The following is a 24,537-nucleotide window of genomic DNA, read 5'->3' on the forward strand; positions in this document are numbered from 1 at the left end:
TTTTTTGTCAACCATTCTCTTCAACTCTCAATTTAAACAACAGTATTGTTTCTGTTACCATACAACATAATTGATGGGGGAAAATTTTGACGAATTTGATGAAGTACTTGCCATTCGTCAAAATTTTCCTTGTCAAAGCTTACGTGACTGGTTAATTAGAATACTTCTGGTGCAGGACATTCATCAATATTTAAGAGATAGAAAATTCATCAAAATTTCCCCCATCAAATTATTACACTATACGGTATATCTACCAGAATTCCAACAAAACAGCTACTCATGGCTAGATGATATGTAGTAAGGTTGTAAAATGCACTAAAGAATTTCAAGAAGCTAAAAAACTATAACTTTATCAAATTTATTTTCATTAACATTCACTATGTGCAAACTACAATGTTTACGGTACTTGAAAGTACTTTAAGTACTCAAGTACATAGCAAAATACTTGAGTATAAGTACAAGTACATTGGGATAATTAAGAAAGTATTTAAGTAAAGTACAAGTACTTCCAAACTTGTACTTAAGTGTACTTAAGTATAAGTACTCATGTACTTGGCCCCATGTCTGCTGTTTTGTGAATCAAATTTTATCGATCTAGTTAAATAATTAAAAAAACAATGATCAATAACAGGTTACATGGCCTCAAGCTATCTACGATAGTAATCACTGAAGTGTCTATCACCTCTCACTGGAGGAGTGTACCCACTCAACACTGCGTTGGCTGCAACTATCTTATAAAAGTCTGATGATATGTTACTAGTGGTGTTTGGTTCCCTAGGAGATGTGTACTGTCCACCATTGACAACTGAACTTCTGGGGTAATCTTGGGTTGATCTGCTGCTGTCAAATCTTGATTCTCTTCTCTGGTAGTCATCAACACTTGATGTATAATTTCCTGTTAGATCAGCATCTCGGCTTGACCTGTAGCTGTCATCATGATCAAGACTTAATCTGTAGCTGCTATTACGATCATGACTTGATTGATAGCTTTTGAGACCAGTGCTTAACTGATAGCCTTCTGTTGGGAAATCCTCAGCAAAAGCTTTTAAATCGTTATCAATGGAGCCATAGTTTCTCCCATAGTCTCCGTTGCCCTGACTACTGTGGCCTGTGCTACTAGCAACTCGTTTAGGACCAGAGTAAGTCTGAGGTGATATCTGTCCTCTTTGCTGCTTTGAAGTCTGTCTTGGAGCAGTGTGGGTAGTAGGGGTACTCTGTTTCTTAGGGCCAGAATATACATGTATCTGTGGTGAGGTTTTTCCTCTTCCTCTTCGTTGCTTAGAACCGGAGAATGTATGCATCTGTGGTTGTTGTTGAGGACTATTAGAGAAAATATTTTGACCAGAGTACACTTGGGGCGATATCTGTTGTTTAGGGCCAGAATAGGTGTGGAATTGTAGTTCTTTTCTTTGAGGAGTTCGGAAGGTGGGAGAACTGATAGAATGGGGAGGTTGTCGTAGTTGTGTTTTACCAGTTGTATTGTGACGTGGTGGTACTGGCTGAGGTTGACTGGAAATGGGTATTAGTGGTGGAGGGGTGAGCAACGCTGTGCGGGGTCCAGGTACTGTGACTGTTAAACCACCTTAACAAAATAGTGACCATTGTGACTACAAACACATATGGTAGACCCTCAGTTATCCAGCCCCCAATATTGAATAAATTGAATGATAGAGTATTTGACTAAAAACATTTTTATAGGATTTAAATGCAGTTAGGCTTCAATTTAGATACTGTATATTGTGTTACTACCATAAACACTGGAGCTGGGATAACCAAGGTTCTACCGTACTGGTATATACATTTAGGCATACTTTAGGAGTGCACTGAATTCTTTAAAAGGTAAAGAATTTGATGTACTCCAGGTTAAATTAAAGTCAAGCCTTACTAAATGGAGTCGAAGAATGTTGTGATGAGCTGGCAGAACCATTGTGGCCATCTTTGCTACTGTAACTGACGGTACGTTGTCTTTTAGGGCTAGGCCCATCTCTAGTACCAGTATATACTGGTATAGTGTTACCAAATGGTGGATGGACTTGATGTGGATGTCTCTTAACAGTACTAGTGGTAGCGCCCATAGTGATGGATGTTATGGTGACACCTTGATCATTGCCATCTTCTGAGTCAGATGATATGCAAATGACGTCATCTCGTGGTAGCTCATCTTCATTAGTAACAATCTCAAGAGCTCTCTCCTAATGTAATGTACACACACCAACAATGAAACCATCTATATTTGATATGTACAATTGCACACAACCTCTACACAAAACCTGCCAAAGTTAACATGGTTTTAACAGTTATGACTGCACAGATAGTATGCATACCATGGAAGCAGGATACACCAATAGTTTCATTTGATTGTGTTATAGTACACTTATATACACCTAACAGATAGGTGTATTATATTTCATAGGATGAAACTACATATAGTGTATTACGTATGTCAGATCCTTTAACGGATGTCACGTCACGGTGAAATATTTGAAGCACAAGAATACAACACAGCTTACATCATCATCATCATCTTCAGGTAGTTGTGGTAACTGTTCTTTGGTTGCACTAATCTTGAACACTCTCTCCTAATGTGTAACATTCAAAATTACAATCCATATAATACTTATGTTCATGCCTTAAGTACACCACTTATGGTATGTTCACGTTGAGCTGAATCCTCAAAAACATTTAATAACTCATGGATGCAATTACACATGATCTTGAAATTTGGCTCATTTGTAGTACTGCTTGACCCACTAAAAATATTTCAAAATTATTTTGTTCAAATGTTTGACATAATATTTACGGCCAATCAAAATTTTCACAATACATTTCCTATGGGAAGTCATATAAGTACAGCGTCCATTACAGCCCTTTCCTGAACTTGTAATGGGGGCCAAACCGTACATGTCTGTTGTTGACTCCTTTGCTGTTACCAATAATCATCTGGTTGGCTGAAATGTTAACTCTATTGAGAAAAAATCCACTTATAATTTTTAGCTGATTTTCAGGATTCAGCTCAACGTGAACATACTATAGCACAGGTATTAAATACACTGCATGGAGCAAACTGATTTTTAGCAGGCTGATAGATAACTCTACAAAGATCTTACATCCATGTGTATTGTGTATACAAATATACAGTCTCTTTTCAACAGGAGATACTACTAGTCATGCAGACTAATCCTCCTGGTGGTAGGACTGTACTCACATCAGTAATTGGCAGACGGTAGAAGGCGGGGTCACAATAGTGGTCACGCCCACTCTGCATCATCATTTGTATATACTGCCACACTAAGGGTAGCACATGAACACATGTCACTAAGAGGGGTATACCTACTTTCAGAGTTCAGGTGTCCTGCCAGATTCCTGCTATGGTTGAATGGGTCTACAGAAAAATGATAAAACATTCTTTAACAAGATTACAATATAAAGAGTGATGAAACTGGGAACATCAATGGCTGATGTGTAAATTAAATACCAACATTGATACGCATTTATCACTGAAGTGGGTTGTGTGTCAGGTCATGATCTTTCTTGCTTCATCATTTTTTATTGTAATGGTCACTACTAGGTTGCAATATTCTTCCTGCAACTTGTTGGTCTAAAATAAATACTTGGGATTGGAAAGTAGAAGTACTGTCTAATACAGTGAGGGCTGGCAGTGACTATTAAATAAAGCCATGTCATCTCTAGTAGGTCCCAAAAGATAAGGCACACTTTGTGATTTTATTAACAAGACCACCTCACTAGTCACTATAGCGACCAAGTCAAGTAGACCTCAAGGTATATAATAAATATAAGTATATAGGGCTAGGGTGTAAGGTCCTAACTCAAAAGGGGAACAACCCGGAGAAAGTGTAATAACGTGGGATTTAAGCAAACAGTCTAAAAAATGTAGGTGGATTAAATGGAAATTGAAACTTTTGATTGGGTAGTAGAATGTGCTATAAAGATTATGCTTCATGACCTCATTAATAAGACCACCTCATTATAGTGACCATGTCAAGTTGGTCCAAACATAGCTAAGGTGTATGGCATCGCTCAAAAGCAGTCGTCTCGTGAGAGTGCATGTGATTAAAAAACTCATTAAAAATAAAGGGCGTGGCACTCGTTTCACTTGCAAGTATTCATCCCAAATAAAACGGGATGAGCAAAATGGGTGCCACATACATCCTTTAATTAGTAAGTTTTTAATTTCTGGCACTCTCAGTGCCGTACTTCATGATCTCATCCATAGACCACCTCATCATAGTGACCAGACAAGTAGGTCCCAACCCAAACACAGCTAAAGTGTACTTAATGACAAGGTTCTCATGAAGTGGCAGGTCTCAGAGAGGTCACATGCCCTAGATCACTACTTCATTACACTAGTCCATTACACTATCCTAACATTACCTTCAATACAAGCACTCTTATGGGACCAGCCCTTCTCTAGTTTGCTCAGTGATTGTAATCGTCTAATAGTGACCACTTCTCTCTTCCAGTCAAACTTCTCCAGGTAGTACCTGTCGTGGAATTTGTGGTATTATTTAATTCAATAGTAAAATTGCACACAGGGTATCTGTTCACATAATAATAATATTAAGTTAGTAGATGCCATGTTTTTGAGGAAACATCAATGGCTTCCAGAGTGAGTTAGAAGCCAAAGAATGCTGGCTAAACTATGGAAGGTGTGGCAATTACTCCATTTAGTGATATTAGTTTAGTAATATCACGTTAAACCCCAGCTGCTCATTAGTTTTTACCATGTTAACCCAGTCCCCTTTATTTTGGCTCTTCAATTGTAACTCACTAGCATAGTGCTTTATCCCAGTCCTTCTTCAATTTTACACAATTGCTGAATTTTTCATTTTCTCTAACACATTCACGAAGATATAACTCAGGAAAATATTTAGTGTGATATCAAATGGATACCCTCGGGATCCGTAAGGACTTCAATTTCAGCCAGCATTTAAATGGAGTGCTTGCCTATATCAACATGAAAAAGACACCATTGCTTACTTGAAGAAGTTCACCCATAACTCTCCTACACTGCTCTGGTTCTCTCCCACATGGGGCCACGCCCTTTCCTGTGATAGTATTGTAACCAGATTGACAGGTTGATCTAGCTACAACTAACCAGTTGGGATGGGTGGTCAAACCGGTAGAACCAGCAATTCCAGTTATCAACAAGTATAGTACCTTTATGACCAATCTGATTGAGTAATGGAAAGACACAAATTGCAATACAACAGTGAAGTGACTAGTAAGGTAACTACTGTACACTACTGTACACTACTGACAGACATGTACAGTACACTACTGACAGACATGTACAGTATAGCTGGACAGTTTGGCGGGAGGAAGCTTGATAGAGAAGAAAGTTTGGCAAATTTGTTAGTGGCTAATACAGATTCGTATTGGACAAACAATTTGGTGGATTTTAGATTGCTCACTCGCCAATTTGGCCAAACTATCCTTCAGCCAAACTTTCCATCTATACGGTATGTACTGTGTGTGGACACATACACGTCATGCACACGAGTAGACACAATGTAGAACTGCCTTGTCTGATGACCCCCACACTCTCCTACAGAAGGTACCAAAAGCATGGTCTAGGGACATTGAGCGACCAAATAGAAGTTTGAATTTAGACCAGGTGGGACAACCCCTAGGAGGGTGGATAGGGAGTGGACAACAGCAGGGTCCTGGATATGAAAATCAACATTCAGGTTTATTTTGTGCTAAAGCATAAACTAAGTTGCTCCCTGCCAACATAGCTAGTCTCCACCACATGGTCATGGACAGCGGAGATGTCATTAGCAGCCATACTAGTTGTGTTACCATGTTTGCTATGCAGAGACTAGCAGCACATACACTACACACAGACAGACAGACACAAACCTGTTGTAGTACAGGTACCACAGGAGGCTCCACTTGTTGTAGATAGTGTATCAACAGGATGATATAGGAGTATGATGACAAGCTACCAGTAGAGGCATCACACATGTTTGCATCCTAAAGGAAGACACATATGTAGGATGTACTTCAATAACACCATTATCCAAGAGATGCACAGATATTGTAGTTAGTGCTTGAGGAGTAATCTTCTCAACATTAAATTCGGAAGTGTTTAACTTGGAGGATACATTCTTAAAATAGGGTGCTTAAATAGGATGGTGCTTAAATAGGACGGTGCTTACGTATGTCTGCTATTACTGTACCGTATGCAAGGAAATTTTGACGTAAGAAAAATTTGACGAATTCACACTACAGCAGATTTGACGAATAAAATGTTGACAAAAATCAAGAAATTGTAGGCAAAACTTGTACTTTTAAGGGCGCTTATAAACAATTGACGAATTAGAGCGATTCGTCAAATTTGTCAAATTTTTTTGACGTCAAAATTTCCTTGCATACGGTATAGCCTAAATATTTCGAGGGACAAATTTTTGGAGGTTGAACAATGTTGCTAAAAATAATTTTTTTCCCTGCAGATTTGCAAACACTCCCAAAATGTATTAAACTATATGGAGGTCTAGGATAAAATTTTTGCTGCTAACCCCCAAAACCGCAAAACCAGCAAAAATTTTGCCTCAAAACATTTAAGCTATACGATATACATAGGTGCAATGTGTCAAATTGGGATGTTTGTTTGGGATGGTATTTGTGCCTAACTGTATATATTCTAGAGCTGAGCGATAGAACAACTATCATTGTACCATGGTGCGTGGGCAGATCAAAGTGTGCCGCCATGGTATAACTAAGATACACCACTGGTTGTTATGCTTAGCTGGCAGTTTGAACACGAGTCAAAGTGAGGTGTCAATGACACAGCACCAGGTAAGCAAATATAGTTGGCTTCGTGCTAAGTACTGCAGGAGCAAAGGAATGAATCTATGCTTTTTTCAACCATAGCTTTAACTAGCTTCTATTGCTACAGCGCACTACTAGTACCGGGTAGACTAGTACACATGGATACACGTGTTTACGTAACTTTAATCTAATAGATTAGTACATGCACGACTTGTGACTTGTAAGGAAGAGGAGTAGCAGCAGTAATACAAGAGAGAATGGGTTTAAGAAGCTATTTTCAGCACAACCCGTGAGTCCAGTCTGCCAGTGTGGTGAGTCATGGTACAAGCCAGTTATATCATGTTTACTCGTATGATATCATAGTTATTAACACTCGTCCTTGGCTTCGCCTCGGACTCATGTAATAACTACAATATCATACTCGTACTGTGATATAACTAGAACTAATATCGATCTGATAGTAACTTTCATATCACGATAACGATAGTATCAAGATAGTTACAAGCAGCTATTAAAGACACTCAACCTCACGTATACAAACACTTGAATACTCCAATTACGCACACACCACATATCCTGCTTTTCTAACACTCCAGTAAAAATTGCTATGTGTCAGTATTACAGTTGTTATCTTTGTTGTCCATGATCAAGCTACTGGTCTTTTACAGTTTTCTGAACTTCAACATTATCATCCTTGCCTTTGTTATCCATACTTTCGACCAGCACAGATATGGATAAGTAATCGCGATAGCACAATTGTATACTATCAAGATCACGATCGTTTGTAGCTATCACAATAATCGATTAATCGCCACTATCGCTCAGCTCAGCTCTAATAAGAACTTTTATTATGAACTTTAGTTTAGACCTGAACCACGAACATTTACCTTTGCAAACTGCTTCAAGGCAATACCCAATATCTGAACACGTTCATCGACTCTGGCATAAGTAGCCAACATCTCAGTGTTGTGAAGAGCCTTAGGATGGCAGTACATCACACACTCCATAACAAGATGGCAGCTTCACTCACCATGTAGTTACCAACACTAATGTCACAGCCGAGGGAGTTCAACCTGTACAAGGAGTATAGTAGATAACACAATAGGAAAACAATCATGACACAATATCGTATCAAGAACAGTTGGCCATTATAGACTGACTACTAACAGAAAACTATTGATATTTATAGCCAATCATATATCAACATATATATTTAATTGCCTTTACACATAGCACCAATCAGAGGTCATACTTTAAAAATCCCATTATTACAAGCTCTTGATATTAATAGTCACCGGGAAAAAAGGAAAATATGATCATATCAACGTTAACTTCAATGTGGTATACTATTACAGAAATACTAACATATTAAGGCCATGCACACTCGAAAAATTAGCAAATCCAATTTTGCTAGCTTGTACACATATCCTAATCACATGAGGAAGAATGAGATTAATAATTTTGCCAGTAATAGATTGATGTAACTTACTGATGAGACAGTGTCATTTTTACTATCGGCACCTTAGCCCATGGGATGGCCTCTAGGTCATTATAATGCCAGCAATCTGCACAAGATTGAGCCATGCTTACATCAGAGCCACACCCACACAATACACATTATACCTCTTCTAGCTCTCTTCCTCAAATGTTTCAGTAGATTTTTAACTATTGAAGACTGCTGATTGTGCTAAAATAGTAAGACAAATATGTATATGTGAATGAATTTCAGGCTTCCACACACATCCAATTCTTTGACTTTGACCAACTGTAACTCACACAGTCAGCATGGTACTGACCTGGAATTTTTACACAATGCTTCTGTAACACTACAAAATTACAAATTTGAAGCTGATGGTATATTCCTACATTGAGATATGATCTTTTCAAAGTCAAACAATTGGGTGTGTGTGACAGAGCCTAGTATTGTCAAATTCAGTCACATATATACCGTATATGACCGTATAGAAGCCCGGGCGTTTATTTCCTATAAATCATTTTTGACCCGGCGTTTAAACGAGACCGGCGTTAATTTGGACCCGGGCGTTTATTTCTTACTAGCCACTCGACAGGTGCCAGTACAAGTACCTACGAAATACGAAATCCATAGCCCATCACGTATTTGGACTCCTCTGCTGGGTGAAACATTGGAAGTCGGGCGGAAAGATGACAATGACCACGATAAATACGCTATGGCCATCACCTGAAGAGAAGGCATAGTCGAACAAGACAAGACATCATAAGACTGGTGACGAGACATCACTGTATAGTTAGCAGCTGACACGAGTTTAGAACCCCTTTCAGTGCATATCATTAGCACCCCGGCGTTTAAATGAGCCCCGGCGTTTATTATGACAGTCCCCTAGCTGTACCCGGCGTATATTTGAGCCCCTGCGTGTATTTGAGCCCGGCTTTAATACGGTCATATACGGTACATACCGACTTTTCTGAAAGACTTTAATCGGTAAACTATCAGAGTTTACATTAGCAAATTACACAGGCCTGCAAATCAGCTTTGGGGGTACGTTACATGTACAAATAAATAAATAATATTTAATTCACAGCAGTCAATCTGTACCACTGGAGCATATGCATCAAGTACATTACACTGTAGCCAGTAGTAACCAAACATTTTTTTCTTCTTCAAAACTTGCTGTTGATGATGGTCGCATTCTTTTTGTCATATCTTGCTCCTCAAACTCTCAGTTATGTGTTTGTAACATTAACATGTATTCACAAATACTTGATGTGTAAATCTGATTATACCATACTAAAAATACTTTTACATACCTTGACAATTACCAACTTATATAGTATTAGACATGACAGATCTTTACTTGCCACTTTATTATTACAATGTTGACATGACGGTACAATGCATGCATACACACGTACAACTCAGTAGCAACCATTAACCAGTAATTACGTACCCCAACATTTCCAGGCAGCTTCATACTGATATCCAGGTCACTGGTAGGTGTACCAAATCCATTAGCAGATGAGCCAAATAATACCAGCTGAGCAGCTAAATGATTACAAGATGTGATGTCATGAATAATAAACCACTGGCTCTACCAAAGTGAGACTGGCACTACCAAAGTGAGACATCTCTAATAAGGTTACCTATGTACAGTAGCCAACTTGAAAAATCCCCAAATGTGTTATTTGTGTACAAAGTGACTTAGTAGGTCATCTAATTCTGCTATCAAGAGTTCATGATACAAGTAAGGGATCTCTTGCCCTCATAGTTTTCACCACCAAAAATAACTACTAAGGTAGCTTCTATATGAAGTATAAACCTAACAGGTAATTTGCTTGACCACCAAATCTACTGTACAAAGCCTATTGTAAAGAGTTTCAAGTCATAAACAATGATTCTTATATACACAGTATAGTTATAGTGTACATGCACACAGTGTACAGCCTATCATTGTTGACATACAGGGATAAATCGGTTTGATTACACTTTCAATGAATGAACAAATTCCCTCTCTCCATCTTCTCTGCTCCTTGGTCAGGCATTCTTGATCTGATCAGGTGGGACAATAACAACAGTGAAGATGATGAAAACAACATTACAATCATTGTACTAACAATAGCTAGTACGATGACTACGAATACACTACAGAATAAGACGGGTGGTACTGTATTGCACCTAACAACTCATTGAATACTATTTATATCTGTACAGAAGTACAATTGTTAGTTTCCTATATCATTCTAGACCAGGTATTCAAACAAGTCCGGCACTCAGGCATTTATTTCTTAGAGCACACGAGGCAGGGTAATAGTGGATAAAATGGTGCTGAGAGTGCTTATCTTACAGTTCAGAATCTTTATTTGCAACAATGAAACACGAGGTGAAGCAGTAATATGTACAGGGTGTATATAGACTCTAGTATAGCACACGACTCTGGTATTTTTTTTTAGAATTATATAGCCTAACATACTGTAATTGTAAGCACCCCGGCATTTAAACAGACCCAGACATTGTGTGTATTTGTACTACAATAAATAGGGCCACTATAAACAACCCTAAAACAAAGCATTGTACATGCATGATCTCTATAGCATTGTAGTATGAAACATGAAAACCAGATGAACAATGCAATCACATATTTACAACCAAAACTAATGTTAAACATACACACGTGTGCGTATGACTCACTTTTATGATTGATGAGCAGTGAAGACATTTTAGCATAACAAGTTGATGACAATGGAGGATAGTGGGTCAGCTCCGTCACCTCCCAATCTGGACAAGTCTGGAAGAGTATAAAATGATATTATTATTGACCTGATAACTCACTGACTGCTTTGGTACAATTACTATCTTAGTATGTAAATAGACCAATTAATAGGACACACACACAGACACACCTACAAAGCTTGGGTTGGACAAAGTACACTGTACATAATTTTGTTAACATTATTGTGCAATCAGATCAACTTTTTTATCACTGTACTTTCTAAAACTGTATGACAAATACTGTGAATACACAATTGACAACACTGAGCCAAAATTACACAAAAACAAATGATCAATTAGTATGCGACCATATTAGCAAAGAGATACCATTATTGCACATATTTCAAAATGTGTTGCATGTAACAACCAGTTAGCTAGGCTATTACACTAATGATTTGTTATCCAACTGTCTAGTTTCTGTGACTGTGTATCTGGAGTTGCTCTGTGAATCCACGGTAGATGATCTGACGCTGATACCACCCTGGCTTTGCTGGAACAGCTCTTGTGGATTCAGGCAGACAGCATCAGCTGGTTGGATCCCTCTTGGGACTGTAACAAGTGCACAGCCTCCTCTGGCCTCAAACTGGGCTTAGCTGGTAGCCTTCCCTCCATTTCTTGCTCCTTTAAGTTGCCTATCCACCTCCCTCCTACCACCCCTATTTCTACTACCACCTGTGAGAATATACCAGATCATAAAATCCCAGGAGGAGGTATCATTGTAAATACTGATGAATAGCTCAACTCATTGTAAAACTTTGGTGGCGAAGCTCTTACTGATTGAATACTTTATCCATGTACTGTACTATGTGCAAGAAAGGTACCTTTTCACCAAATTGGGTCACATAGACATTTTGGCATACATTCACACAAACAATAGTTTATGTAGTGGACCTCCTTTCCAAAATTCTCCTCCATCCAAAATATAACTTTACAGTACAGTCGCACCCTTCCCCCAATTATTGTTATTACTAAAGAAAAAAAAGGCACAGCAAGGGGGTGACATACAGGCACTCACTGTAGGTAGATCTGCAACCGTGGTCAGTCTAAGTCAAAGGTCAAGGCCACCAAATTCGTGCCAAGTCAATGGTAAGAATTTCTGACCTACCATCAAATAGTACTGAAATATCGTCGCTAAGTCACCGGTCAAAGACTCTAAAAGGTTCTTAGTCACAGGTCAAAGTAAAATTTCGGTTGGTCAAGACTTTGGTCACAGATCTCCCTACAGCGCATGTCTGCGTGACACCCCTTTGCTGTGTATCCCTATACATTACATGCTTACATGAAACAACAGTAAATCAATCTGCAGTTACAGATTAATACTCATATAAGACATGTTTACGAGCCCACATGACTGCTAACCTGGTCTGTATCACTGTGTCCAGCCAGTCCACACCTTGTACAGATTAAGGCGGAGAGTTTCTGTGCAAGAAAATTCAGGCAAGTACACCACTCTCCAGTGACTTTAACTTGCTCCAAATTGTTCGGCGCACACAAACAGAGTTTATAAGATTAACTTACACGCTTGAGGCCTCGTTTAAATCTCTTCATTTCGACACTATCACACACGTTGAAAAAATCTGTGCCACAATCGATGCTTGTGGAATATTTTGGTGGGCGTTAATTGAAATTAGCTCATGCGGTGTTGTGCAGGATTGTTGTGAGGTGGGAGGGCGTAACCAGTGTGTGGAAGTGTCACTAGTAGAGTGTGTAACGGTGTTTGTACATGTTACCATTAGTTACGCGTAATCTTTGTTGTAACCATGCAATGCACGCCCATTAAACTTTGCCACTCACCAACGCTACAAAGACGTTTATTCATTGTACAGAATGCTACAACGTATTTATGTTTAATAAAAGTGATGCACTTACGTCTAGGGCGGCATGGAGTCAGAGAGTGTGGTTGTCAAGGAGATTGCAGAAGCTAATAATAAACCAAGCTCTTCAGATGCTGCAAATAACAGCAGTGCAGATAAGGTGGTGGCTAAGCAGAAGTCGAATGTCAAAAAGCCAAGTACAAGACAGCTACTGGAGTTGGAGCAGGACTTCATAATACCAGTGGAGCCATCCACAGTAAGTTACAGCAGTGTTGATTGTGTACTAGTTTGTTGTGGTCAGCCATATTGTGGCAGCACCAGATGAGTTTGGTTCCAGTTGTTGTTGATGTTGGCAATAAATGAATATCCCCTAGCATCTAAACAGACCTGTACTCTTTGATAATCAGGACAATATTGAAGTGCTCGTAATTCACAGGTTTCATCGTAAATTTGCATGTTGTTATATGCTTTGAATACATTGGAAATTAGCCAGAATAATGTCATATAATACAAGACTTTGCATGTACACAACTATGAAACTAACACAATGTTTTATTAGAAGATTTGTTAAAGGGAGGTTGCAAAGCCAGATCTGTATTGTTCTAAAACCTCACTGTTGAAACTTCATAGCCTACCTCCTCGTATAATATCAAACATGATCTATGGTACCCATTGCAAAACATGAAGATATCCCATAGAACACTCTCACCCCTAATATATACATGCATATCCAATGATCTAATTTTGTGTTAGGCTAACAATTCAGGTAGTAACACAAAGTTTCATATAGTGCCTGGTCTGCTGACTTATAGTCAATACTGGGCTTGGTTGTGCAAAGACAATTTAATGTTAAGTCGTTTTATACAAGTAAGTATTGTGTATTTGTTATTTTTCTACATATACCTTGTATGGCGATAATATGTACCTATTTGAAAAGTTGTTGCTCAGATATTTTTGGCTAAAGCATGTGGTGTATCATTGCTATTGTGATAACTTTGAAAAAAAAATTTTATATCATGGTATCACTAATATTATTTTATTCATAAAAGGTTAATGTTTATACAGCTGCAGACCACGAGGTGGTTGTTTATAGTTTATTTGGAATTATATTTTTGAGAAGTTAGTCTCAGTACAGGATCAATGGAATCCTATATGCACTAAACATACCCAAGTTCTTTATTTTACAGCAAGTATTTACTGTAAATCAAAGATTACACATACAATTTCCAAGCTGTGAGCTGTATTACATTTTTGCTATAGCTTGTAACTATACCCATAAGAATACAGGCCTACAGGGAGGGCTGGAGTAATGCATGTATAGTGTGTGGTGTAACTACATGTGAGAAGTAGTGTGGAATCTGAGGTGTAGTATCAACCTGGTAGTAGTGATTTGTCAAACTGGCAGTAGGCTTTGATCCACCCATGTATGATACAACCTCCCACACCATACCATACCATACCCATACACACCCACTACTTAATTCATTACTGGGTTGTGCCACCACAGAAGGTTGGCTATTAATAATGGTTGACCACTAGCATACATACAAATCCTTTACAACAACTAACTAATACTTAATCAGATCTTGCATTACAGAAAAAAAAACTGCATGAGTAATGAAGTGGGGGCTAGCAAAATAAAAATAAGCTCAACAAAAAAATTCTGAGCACCCAGCCCAAGGAAACTCAAGGAAAAAACCTGCCGGCCTTTTTTTTTTTTTTTTTTTTGACCGTACAGGAAAAAACCCAAAAAGCTCCACTCCAGTGCATGTATATGTTAAAGTCAAAAGTTCTCCGTCTGTCTGCTCCGGTTATCTGATGTGAGTTAAGGAATTTCACAGGGGAGGGTGGGTGGGTCCAACCTGTTTCAACACACGTGGCCTAGAGTGAATTATAACAAACCACAACACACTTTTTATACTAGGCGTCACGTGCAGATGTGATGCAACACTATCAGTATTAACGTGGGAGCTTATTTTCTGTCTAATTCATTGCATTCAAATGCCAGAAAATACACCTCCCACACCATACCATACCATACCCATACACACCCACTACTTAATTCATTACTGGGTTGTGCCACCACAGAAGGTTGGCTATTAATAATGGTTGACCACTAGAGAGGCCAAAGAAGGTGTTTACAAGATACAGTCCCAAGCTTTGGGAGACCTGCAGCCTGCTCTCCACACTATCCTTCACGTATCCATCCTTGACTGATTCAGAACGCCATCTCCCATGCCTTTTAAACAGCCTATCAGGCACCTTAGCATTAGCTGCTGCTGTAGCACCACCAGATCTCATACTGTGCAGGCCAAAATCGTTGACATTGAAGCCAAGGCTGGATAGCTTTTTCCGAAAGAGATCTCTGAGGCAACTATAACTTATCTTGCCTGTACTTCGAAGCTCTTCACCATTTTTGGATCTATGGATTGGCCTAAACAGGAAGCGCTGGTCATCCTGAGGTGTGGCTGTTCTTGTCATGTAGCGCTCCAGCATAGCCACTGGACATGTCCAGCTTCCAGTCCTTGCAATTGATACTTCATCTCCTTGTCGTAATTGGTCTCCCTTACTCTTTGGAATCTTTACGGTCATCATTTGCTCAGAGGGGATGATATCAGATGGTCTCGTCTCTATAAGCTCATCAAAGCGCATAAAGCCCGCAAATGCCAGAAGGACAGTAGTAGCCAAACGCAAGTCGGATAACGAGCCAGATCTTTCTGCATTATCAACAATCATTTCCAGCATTTCCACTGTTAATGGCTCCTTCTTGACTACTGGCCTAGCATGAGTTCGTTTCAGCCCTTCTTATGCAGCCTTAACAAATGGGTGTGTTGATGGAGAGGTAATTCCTGCACTAGAATGGATCCATGAGGGAGCGTTACAGGCTTCTTCTGCAGCTGACTTTGACTGTGTCCTATCACCCAGGTGCTGGAGGTACAAGGCAACTTCATGGGGTTTAGCAGGAATCGGGACTAGGTTATGTGAGGTTGCCCACGTCTTCCACCTTCTAAATGCACCCAAATATTTCTTGACACTACTATCAGCACGGCTGTGTAGGATTGTAGTAGGCAGTTTACCCAGTTTTCTTGCCAAATCCTTTAGCTCCGGGTCCTCCATATCACTCATCAGCTTCCAGCTGCCTTCCATCAGAACACCTGTGGGATACATGTGTCAGTATTAATATACTTCCCTTGCATGCACAGACCAACTCTGTGTGTGGGAGATAACATCATGCAATTACATGCAACACCTTGGCTAAGACACAGGCTACACTCCAGTTATCTCCCTCTATAGTGTTCATTCACTTTGTCTGCCTCAGCAGAGTACCATTAGCATAGGTGAACGATTCCAAGGTACCAGACCGTACCAATCTGTACTAATAGTACCCTTTACCTCAGCACTGTAAGCTCTGGGTACCAGTGTCAGCACTACTGCAGCTCTTTCCATAAAGCCACTGTACCAGTCCAATAAACATTTCATCAAGGCCGAGGCCTTTTTAACTGAGGAAGTAATACTAACACTATGGACATCAATTAGAAAAGACCTTTACATCAGTCAGCACTGTAGGCTACTATATATATCAACAATACATGAGTAAAGTCCCATAACCCAGGTGTAGCCAGCACTGTAGGCCTGTTCACTAGTCAGATAAGCTCAGCTCTGTAGGTTGCATTAATACTGTCAGGCAGGCATCATAGGCCAACTACAATCACTCAGGTACAACACAACTTTCATTAGCACTGTAGGCTGTGGCCCTTTCATAGCACTGTAAGCTGTGGCCATTCCTTAACACTTTTTATATTTCTTTTATTTATTTATTGTATATAAGTTTGTTTCACACAATACTGTGCTGCTAGCAAGAAGGAATACAGACACAACGGATGCACATTTATTTATTTTTAAAATTTATTTATATACTTATTTTTTTTTTTTTTTATGGCTACATTGAGGGTGCTTTTTAGGTAGTAAAATCTAGCTGTAATACCAAAACTGGAGTGTTGGGTATGCCTTTAAACAGATTATGACCTGTTTCACCTGGTAAGAGCAGGGTTTCACTATTAGGGAGCTCAGCTATCCCCACAACTGAATCTATCGGATTCGCACCATCAGGGGAACAATAGGGGCCAAAAGGGGGAAGACACCCACTGGGGTGTAATCAGGGTTCCCTTACAATGTGTACTTTGAGCATGCCTAATGACTCTGGGGATTAAATAGACAGGGGGACGCCACCAATTATTCTCTCCTGCCCAGGTGCAGGTAAAAGCGTCTACAGCTTCTGATCCTGGTGACCAAAATCTTGAGTTAAAGCGTTCAAGCTGCGCATTAGATGGGTTAGCAAACCGGTCAATTGTATGAGGACCCCACAAGGCATCCAACCAGCTGAAAATGGAAGGGTTCAACATCCAGTCATTGTAGTCAACAATACGACTATAATAGTCTGCTAATTCATTTTGCTCTCTTGGGATCCACTCAGGCTCTATCCGTATATTATTACTCACACATGCAGAGAAAATTCCTAGAGCTTCAGTTTGTAGGGCAAGCTTTTTACTTCCACACTGGACAATTCTGACCACATTCTGGTTGTCAGTAAACCAACGCACACGCTCATTTTTTAACTTAGTCTGGAATGATTCTAATACCATCCTCACGGCTCTTAAAGTTGAGCTTTGTGTTGCTTCATCAGGTGACCACTGCCCATTAGCAACAACATTCCCGTGTTCCGCGCCCCATAACTAGTGGCGCTCGCATCTGAATACACCACTCTGACTGCAGAAGCTGTGGGCCATATCTTCTGACCATTAAAGTGAGATATCTCATCCAGCCAAAACTGCAATTCATCCAATGCTTCCTTTGACAGTGCTAACCTCTGGCACCAAGATACACGGTCATTTAGCACAGCGTACAGGTTGCGTGTCATTAGGCGAGTAACTGGGCCCAGGGCTATGGACATAGAAATAATTGTACCAATCACACTGGCCAGCTGTCGGGCTGGAACTAACTGGGCCTCCTTAGCTGTCAACAGCTTTGACCTGATCATATCAATTTTACATGCAGGGACTGAGAACTCGCCCACTGATAAGTCTATCTGAAACCCAAGCTATTCTGTATTACGGCTGGGCACCCAATTGCATTTCTCATTGTTAACTATAAAGCCAGCATTATCAAAGTCAAGCTTAACTTGAGCACTCTCTCTCAGGGCTTGTTCTCTGTCTTTAATTGCCACAATTCCATCATCGAGATAAAGAATAGCCTTCAGTCCTCTCCCACGCCAGTGTCTAATCAAAGGCCTCATCAACTTGGTGAATAGGTAACATGCAGATGAAAGCCCAAAGGGTAGGACTGTAAACACATAGTTTTTAACTTTGTCATGTGTCTTCCACTGAAAACCCAGGTATTTTTGATACTCTGGATGGATGTCAACATGGTGATAACCAGATTTTAGATCAAACTTAAAGAGGTATTCGTTTACTTCAAACATCAGAGCAGCCGTTCTAAGGTCTTCATACTTAAAACTCAAGACATGCAGGAACTGATTCAGGTACTTTAGGTTGAGAACGAGACGCAGCTTGCCTGATGAGTTTGATACAACTGAGAGGGGGGTACATACATAGGGCCTATCATTCACAAGTGCTACGCATCTATTTTTGACTAAATTTTCAATGGCCTCATTTACAAACTCATTGTGGGTTGCTGTTGAGTTGTGGTTGCACTGTAAGCGCATTGGGGGAACAAACTTAAGCGGAAGGCGATAGCCATTTTCTATACAATCCAGAATTTGGGGAGGAGCATGACGAGTCGAGTGTGATACGGTTCGCTCCTAGAGGTTACTAACTCAGATTTCCCAACCACGCACGGATACAAGAATCATTACTCTAATTAAAGCCATCATGCACATGCGCATTACATCATACATTACATCATTACAATAAGAGTTAGTTAATTCTCTACATCCTCCGGGGCCCGAAGTGCATCAGTCCATTCAGTTAACTTCTGGCAAGTTTGTAAAGCAGCTGCCCGTTTAGCTCGAGTAGTTGTACTGAGTTCTTCTGATGACTGGAAGACTTCTGCGTTGTCAGCTTGATTTTCTACTTCAGACACTTCAAGGGGGTATAACTTAACAATTGGACGTGTAGTCTTAAGTTTATCCATTCTGATATGGGCAGCTCGAACCATCCTATCTCTGCCTTCTATCAACTCTTCGACGACTGCTAACTTCCACTGAACTCTGGGCTTGTCATCATGGACAATCACTACATCTCCTCTTCTAATAACCTGTTTATTATTTCCAGAAGCCTTATGAAATTCTCTGAGGTTGGTTAGGTACTCTCTCTTCCATCGTCGCCAGAACTGTTGAACAAGGCGTTTTTGTTTATCTACACTTCCTCTGAGGTCCTTACTGGAAGTAAACAATGGGTCACTCAGGTCTTCTGGGTCTTCAAGATGAAAGGGAATCGACTGTATCCTTCTGCCATACAATATGTGTGAAGGTGTCAGCGGCTCTGGGTCAGAAAGATCCGAGGACACATACGTTAGGGGTCTATTATTCAACATGGCCTCAATTTCAACAACGACAGTCTCCAATTGATTCTGGGTAATAAAGGCCCTCCCAAGTGTCTTCTTCACTGCCTGTTTGGTCAGCCCTATGATTCGTTCCCAGAAACCGCCGTACCATGGGGCTCTTTTAGGAATGAAGGTCCATGAGATATTCTGGGATGCTAGTGCCTCCTTGAGTGTATCAGACTCAAACATCTTGCGTAGCTCCTCTGCCGCCGACAGATATGTAGATACGTTATCGGAAATCAACTGTTTAGGGAGTGACTTTCGACTAACAAAGCGACGGAACGCCAATAAAAAGGTATCCACAGTAAGGTCACTGACCACTTCCAAGTGTACAGCATGGGTTACTGCACATGTAAAAAGGCAGATATATACCTTAGTCTCTCCATTAGTAGAGCCTTTGACATACAATGCTCCCGTAAAATCTACACCAGTTATGGTGAATGGTGGGGCTTCAGTGACTCTCACTTTTGGAAGTGGTGGGGATTCTGGGGCTACATAAGGTTTACCCATCAGCTTTCTACATGTCACACAATGTCTCAACAATCTTCGTACATACTGTCGAATGGTTGGTATCCAATACATTTGCTGAAGTGCTGTTACTGTAATACCTACCCCTCCATGGTGAAGTCTTTTATGAACATCTAAGACAATCAGCTTGGTTACTTGATGATTAGGGGGCAGAAGATGAGGAAATTTGGTAGCATCTGTAGCTGGCGCATTATGAATTCTACCTCCACAGCGGAGCAACTTTGAGTCGTCAGTGAAAAGACGTAGTTGTTTAACTAATGTAGGACAGTGTGATCTTGATTTGTTCAGAAACGCAATCTCATCTTTGTAGATGGAATATTGTACAGCCATTATCAACTGTTTACTAACGGAAGACAGCTCTGAACTGGTGAGAGGTCCAAGCTTACGAGTACGAGGATTACGCAAGTTGTGAATGGCCCGCATGACATGAGCAGCCACAGCTTGTAACCGATGAAAGCTGCTGTATCGTGAAGGATCAAGAATGGCTAGAATGCCTGTGAATTTCTCATCCAATGTTGTCTCTTCACTAGGAGTAAAGGATTCCACTGTGTCATATGCTTGGATTTCTAGAACATTTGCTGGTGTCCACTTTGGCCAGTTTGTTGGATCAGGTAGCCAATCAGGACCACGCGTCCAGAGTTTACAAGCCCTCAGTTGGGTAGTAGATATTCCCCGAGTGAGAAGATCCGCTGGATTGTCCTCTGAGGGAGTAAACGACCAGGTAGTTGCAGGAAACTGTTGTATGATTACATCAATACGTTGATTCACAAATGATTGTGCATGGGATCCATTCCGTAGCCAGTGTAATACTATTTGGCTGTCAGTCCAAAGATGTACAGGGATAGGTGTGTTGCTTGGAGAGAGTGAAGTCTGAACAAATTTAGCAACTCTGCTAGCACTGACAGCAGCCATAAGTTCTAACCTTGGGAGTGTCAAGGCTTTCAGTGGGGCTACACGGCTTTTCGACATGGCGAGTGAAATTTCAGACCCTCTGTGAAGATATGCAACAGCACCATATGCTTTAATACTAGCATCAGCAAATACATAAATATGATCTGGCATACCTGACTGCTGGTGAAAGTAGGTCCTTGAATGGACCACCATGGGGAGGTCAACAATATCTCGGCGAATACTGAGCCATCTGTCACACAAGTCCTTGTCTAGAGGGGTATCCCAAGAGCACTTCCGTTGCCATATGTCTTGAAGTAAAATTTTGGCCCGAACAGTCACTGGAGTAGCCCACCCTAAAGGGTCATATATCTGGGAAGAGTCTTGGAGGATACTGCGTTTGGACACTAAACTGTTGGAAGATAATGGCTTTGGAGCTAGAGACATAGTATCAGTTGCAGTGTTCCACTTTATGCCAAGTATACTGACGGTTGTGTTGCAGTCGATGGTCTGGTCATTGGTGGCAACTTGCCGTAGAGCAGCACTGTTTGATGCCCATGATCGTAGGTTGAACCCGGCTTTACACAGGATACTTCGTGAGTGATGATAATACTCAATCAAATGGTCTTCAGTAGCACAGCTGGATATGATGTTATCAACGTAAATGTTTTTCTGAATGTCGTCAGAAATAGGGGAGTGAAATTTGCGTAAGTGTAAGTTGATCATAGCATTAAGCATAAATGGCGAGCTGGCAATGCCAAAGGGAACTGATGTAAAACGATACACTTGAAACTTGCTGTCCACATTCTCAGGTTGAAGTGGCCAAAGAAATCGCGTGAAGTCTCTGTCTGCCTGGTCAAGGTGAACATGTAGGAACGCTTTTTCTATGTCTTTGGGCAAAGCAAAGGGGTGTAATCGAAAACGGAGTAAGATGGCACAAAGATCATTAATGAATGATGGTCCAACTATTAAACAATCATTGAGTGAAGCAGCCTGGGTACTCTCACGGCAACTACAATCATAAACAACTCGTATAGGGGTAGTCTGAGAATTTTTCTTAACTGCATGATGAGATAAATAGTGAACATTGGAAGTGTTTGAGGTGTCATCAACTTGTTCGATAAATCCATGTTGTTCTTGATCCTTAATGATATTGTGATACAACTTCAGTAGTTCTGGATGACGCCTGAGCTTTGTGACAAGTGACTTTGTTCGTCTGGTGCAAATATCAAGGTTGGATGGGAGGTGTGGTTTGTCTTCTTTCCACAGGAACTTGGCTGTGTATGTTCCATCTGGCTTCTGAGTGATATGGCTTGACTGGTAAACATGGAGGAAGGTGTCTCTGTCCAGTTCAGGATTGGTTCCAGCAGCCTCTATGGACCACATTTCCTGTGGATTAAACTGTTGATCAGCTGGGGTTGTGATCTGTAATAGGGCAGATGTTGAGAGTTGAATGGTCGGCGATGGTAAGGGTCCAGAGAGAAGGTAACCAAGTCTGGACTGCTGTGCGGTTGGACCATCTCCTCGGATGATGTGATCCTGTACAAATGACCAATAGTGGTCGGCTCCAATTAGAATTGACACTGAAAATTCCAGCTCATCTGAAACAGGATTTGCAAGCTTCAGCCCTCTTAAGTGTGGCAACGTATCCAGTTCTAATGTACACGAATTCTGTAGAGGCGTAGCAATATGTGGAACAATGAGAACAGAGACTGGAATACGATCACCATTGAGTGTTTGTATCTGGATAGTTGTCATCTCTAATGTCTGTAATGATGGTGAGTTGGCACCAAATGAGGAAAGGGCCACTTGGGTGGTCGTGTCAGGAATGAGTTGGAGTTTGCTAGCTAGTTCTGAGCATATAAACAATTTTTGAGCTCCTTTGTCAAACAAAATGTTAGCATTGATCCTAGTACCACCACTAATGACTGGAGCTATGGCTCTTTTCAGCTGACAAACTGATGAACGATTGGATGCAGGAGTGAAATAGGAGGATACTGGTGTAGCGGTGGTCGGATTTTGCTGTGGAACTGAGACTGGTGGAGTTGTGACTTGGGTTTGTACATCAGCTCTGTTATCCCCATTGCACAAACTTGTATGATGTTTTCGCTTACAGTTTCTGCAGCGAAACTTGGAGGTACACTGTGAGACCTTGTGTCTCGCAAGACAGTTAAAACAGAGGTGGTTTTGTCTGACTACTTCTAGTCGTCTTTGATGGTCTACTACAGTGGTACACTGATTGGTAGCATGGGTCCCCTTACAATACACACATGTTTGTGGTCCCTTATCTTGACTCTTGTTAGTACGTGGAGGTTTGGAACCGACCACAAAGGCGGCTGTAGAATAGGATTTGTATGAAGTACTGTTACTAGTTTCTAGGATTCTAATTTCTTTAAGAATAGCTGTCATAAGCTGTGAAAATGTCAACTCCGGGGTGGTAGTGTCTCTTGCTAGATTCTGTCTAGTTTCTTTAGGTAGCTTGTTGAGAATAATGGGCACTAATAGATCACCATAGGTGTCTTCTGATTTTCCAAGTGACAATAGACCACGGGAGTGGCTGTTGATGACATCATGAAATGTGCGCAGGCTAGTAAGTGTATGAGCCTTATCCATAATGACGTTTTATGACATCACGAGAATAAAAATGGCCGCGATAGTTGGGGGATTGTTATACAGGCGCATATGGAGATAAATTTTTGATCGCTGACATTTCAGCTAGGCATGGAGATATCGACCATTAACCGACAGGTATGGTTATGAAGTAACAAAAGCTATTGTAAACGTACGCTATTTAGAAAAAAAAATTGAAACGTGAAAAAACTCGTTTATCGTAATGTCTTATATAAACCTTGACTGTACCTGTTGTTTAGAACTTGATATCTTCTTTTCTGATTGAAATATGAGCAATTAAAATTTTTTTTCCATAGGCGCCTGTATAACAGTCCCCCAACTATCGCGGCCATCTTTATTATCGTGATGTCATAAAACGTCATTGTGGATAAGGCTCATTAGATGGACTTGCTACTTCTAATAAAGCCTGCATGTGGGCTGCCACTAGCTTATGTGTTTGACCAAAGCGGTCCTGGAGAATAGTGACTGCATGCAAGTAGTTTTGATCACTAAGGGGGAACCCTTCTATTGTCTTTGCTTCATCCCCATCAACCTGAGCCTTTAAGTAGTTAAACTTCTGTACTGCACTGAGATTGGGATTCAGATGAATAGCTGCTTGGAAGGAATCCCAAAAGGTTAGCCAATGTAGGGGATTACCAGAAAATGTTGGTAGGGTCAGTTTTGGTAATCTGCTTGCGGTGAACTGTTGAGAGTGAGTACGACCTGTTACATTACTACTAGTGGTGGGCATGACCTCTGTTAATGATGGGTTAGCTCTCGGTTCTATTGTGGGTACCCTTGCAAGACTCGGTGAGGTACTAGTACTGAGGTTCAGGGTTGATAATGATGGTAACAATAAGGGATGATCCATGGTAATTGGAAGAGATCCGTACTGACTTGGATTTGTCACTCTTGGTATCAATGGAGATTTCCTTCACAGCACCAGAAATGACGAGTTGAGTGTGATACGGTTCGCTCCTAGAGGTTACTAACTCAGATTCCCCAACCACGCACGGATACAAGAATCATTAAGCCATCATGCACATGCGCATTACATCATACATTACATCATTACAATAAGAGTTAGTTAATTCTCTA

General features: G+C 40.5%; 2 protein-coding genes across 2 annotated transcripts in view; one reads left to right on the forward strand and one right to left on the reverse strand.

Moving 5' to 3' along the window:
- Positions 1–568: 568 nt before the first annotated feature.
- On the reverse strand, positions 569–12,681 carry LOC136256389 (terminal uridylyltransferase 4-like). The gene is made up of 18 exons (XM_066049340.1): positions 12,557–12,681; positions 12,398–12,457; positions 10,958–11,054; positions 10,232–10,318; positions 9,720–9,814; positions 8,416–8,479; positions 8,282–8,357; positions 7,823–7,865; positions 7,680–7,769; positions 5,881–5,994; positions 5,117–5,191; positions 4,999–5,066; positions 4,393–4,502; positions 3,335–3,382; positions 3,206–3,288; positions 2,511–2,579; positions 1,886–2,192; positions 569–1,582 (listed from the first exon to the last, which is right to left on the reverse strand). The coding sequence occupies exons 1-18, from the start codon at positions 12,584–12,586 to the stop codon at positions 648–650; spliced, it is 2,451 nt and encodes an 816-aa protein (XP_065905412.1). The 5' UTR covers positions 12,587–12,681; the 3' UTR covers positions 569–647.
- The window catches only part of LOC136256386 (terminal uridylyltransferase 4-like), a 36,354-nt gene continuing 24,458 nt past the window's right edge, over positions 12,642–24,537 (forward strand). Inside the window, exons 1-2 of the mRNA XM_066049336.1 lie at positions 12,642–12,700; positions 12,914–13,108. Coding sequence (XP_065905408.1) covers positions 12,920–13,108 — 189 coding nt within the window. The 5' untranslated portion in view covers positions 12,642–12,700; positions 12,914–12,919. The remainder of the gene's footprint in view (positions 12,701–12,913; positions 13,109–24,537) is intronic.

This window comes from Dysidea avara, chromosome 5 (assembly GCF_963678975.1).
Source record: "Dysidea avara chromosome 5, odDysAvar1.4, whole genome shotgun sequence".
Taxonomy (NCBI): domain Eukaryota; kingdom Metazoa; phylum Porifera; class Demospongiae; order Dictyoceratida; family Dysideidae; genus Dysidea; species Dysidea avara.

Bases quoted from the DNA above. Each gene is read 5' to 3' on its own strand.
- LOC136256389 (XM_066049340.1), bottom strand. From the start codon at position 12,586: ATGAAGAGATTTAAACGAGGCCTCAAGCGT. The intron at 5,192-5,880 runs GTTTGTGTCTGT...TTACTCAATCAG, and splicing joins TGGTACCTGTACTACAACAG to ATTGGTCATAAAGGTACTAT. The intron at 4,503-4,998 runs GTAAGCAATGGT...ATTCCACGACAG, and splicing joins TTATGGGTGAACTTCTTCAA to GTACTACCTGGAGAAGTTTG.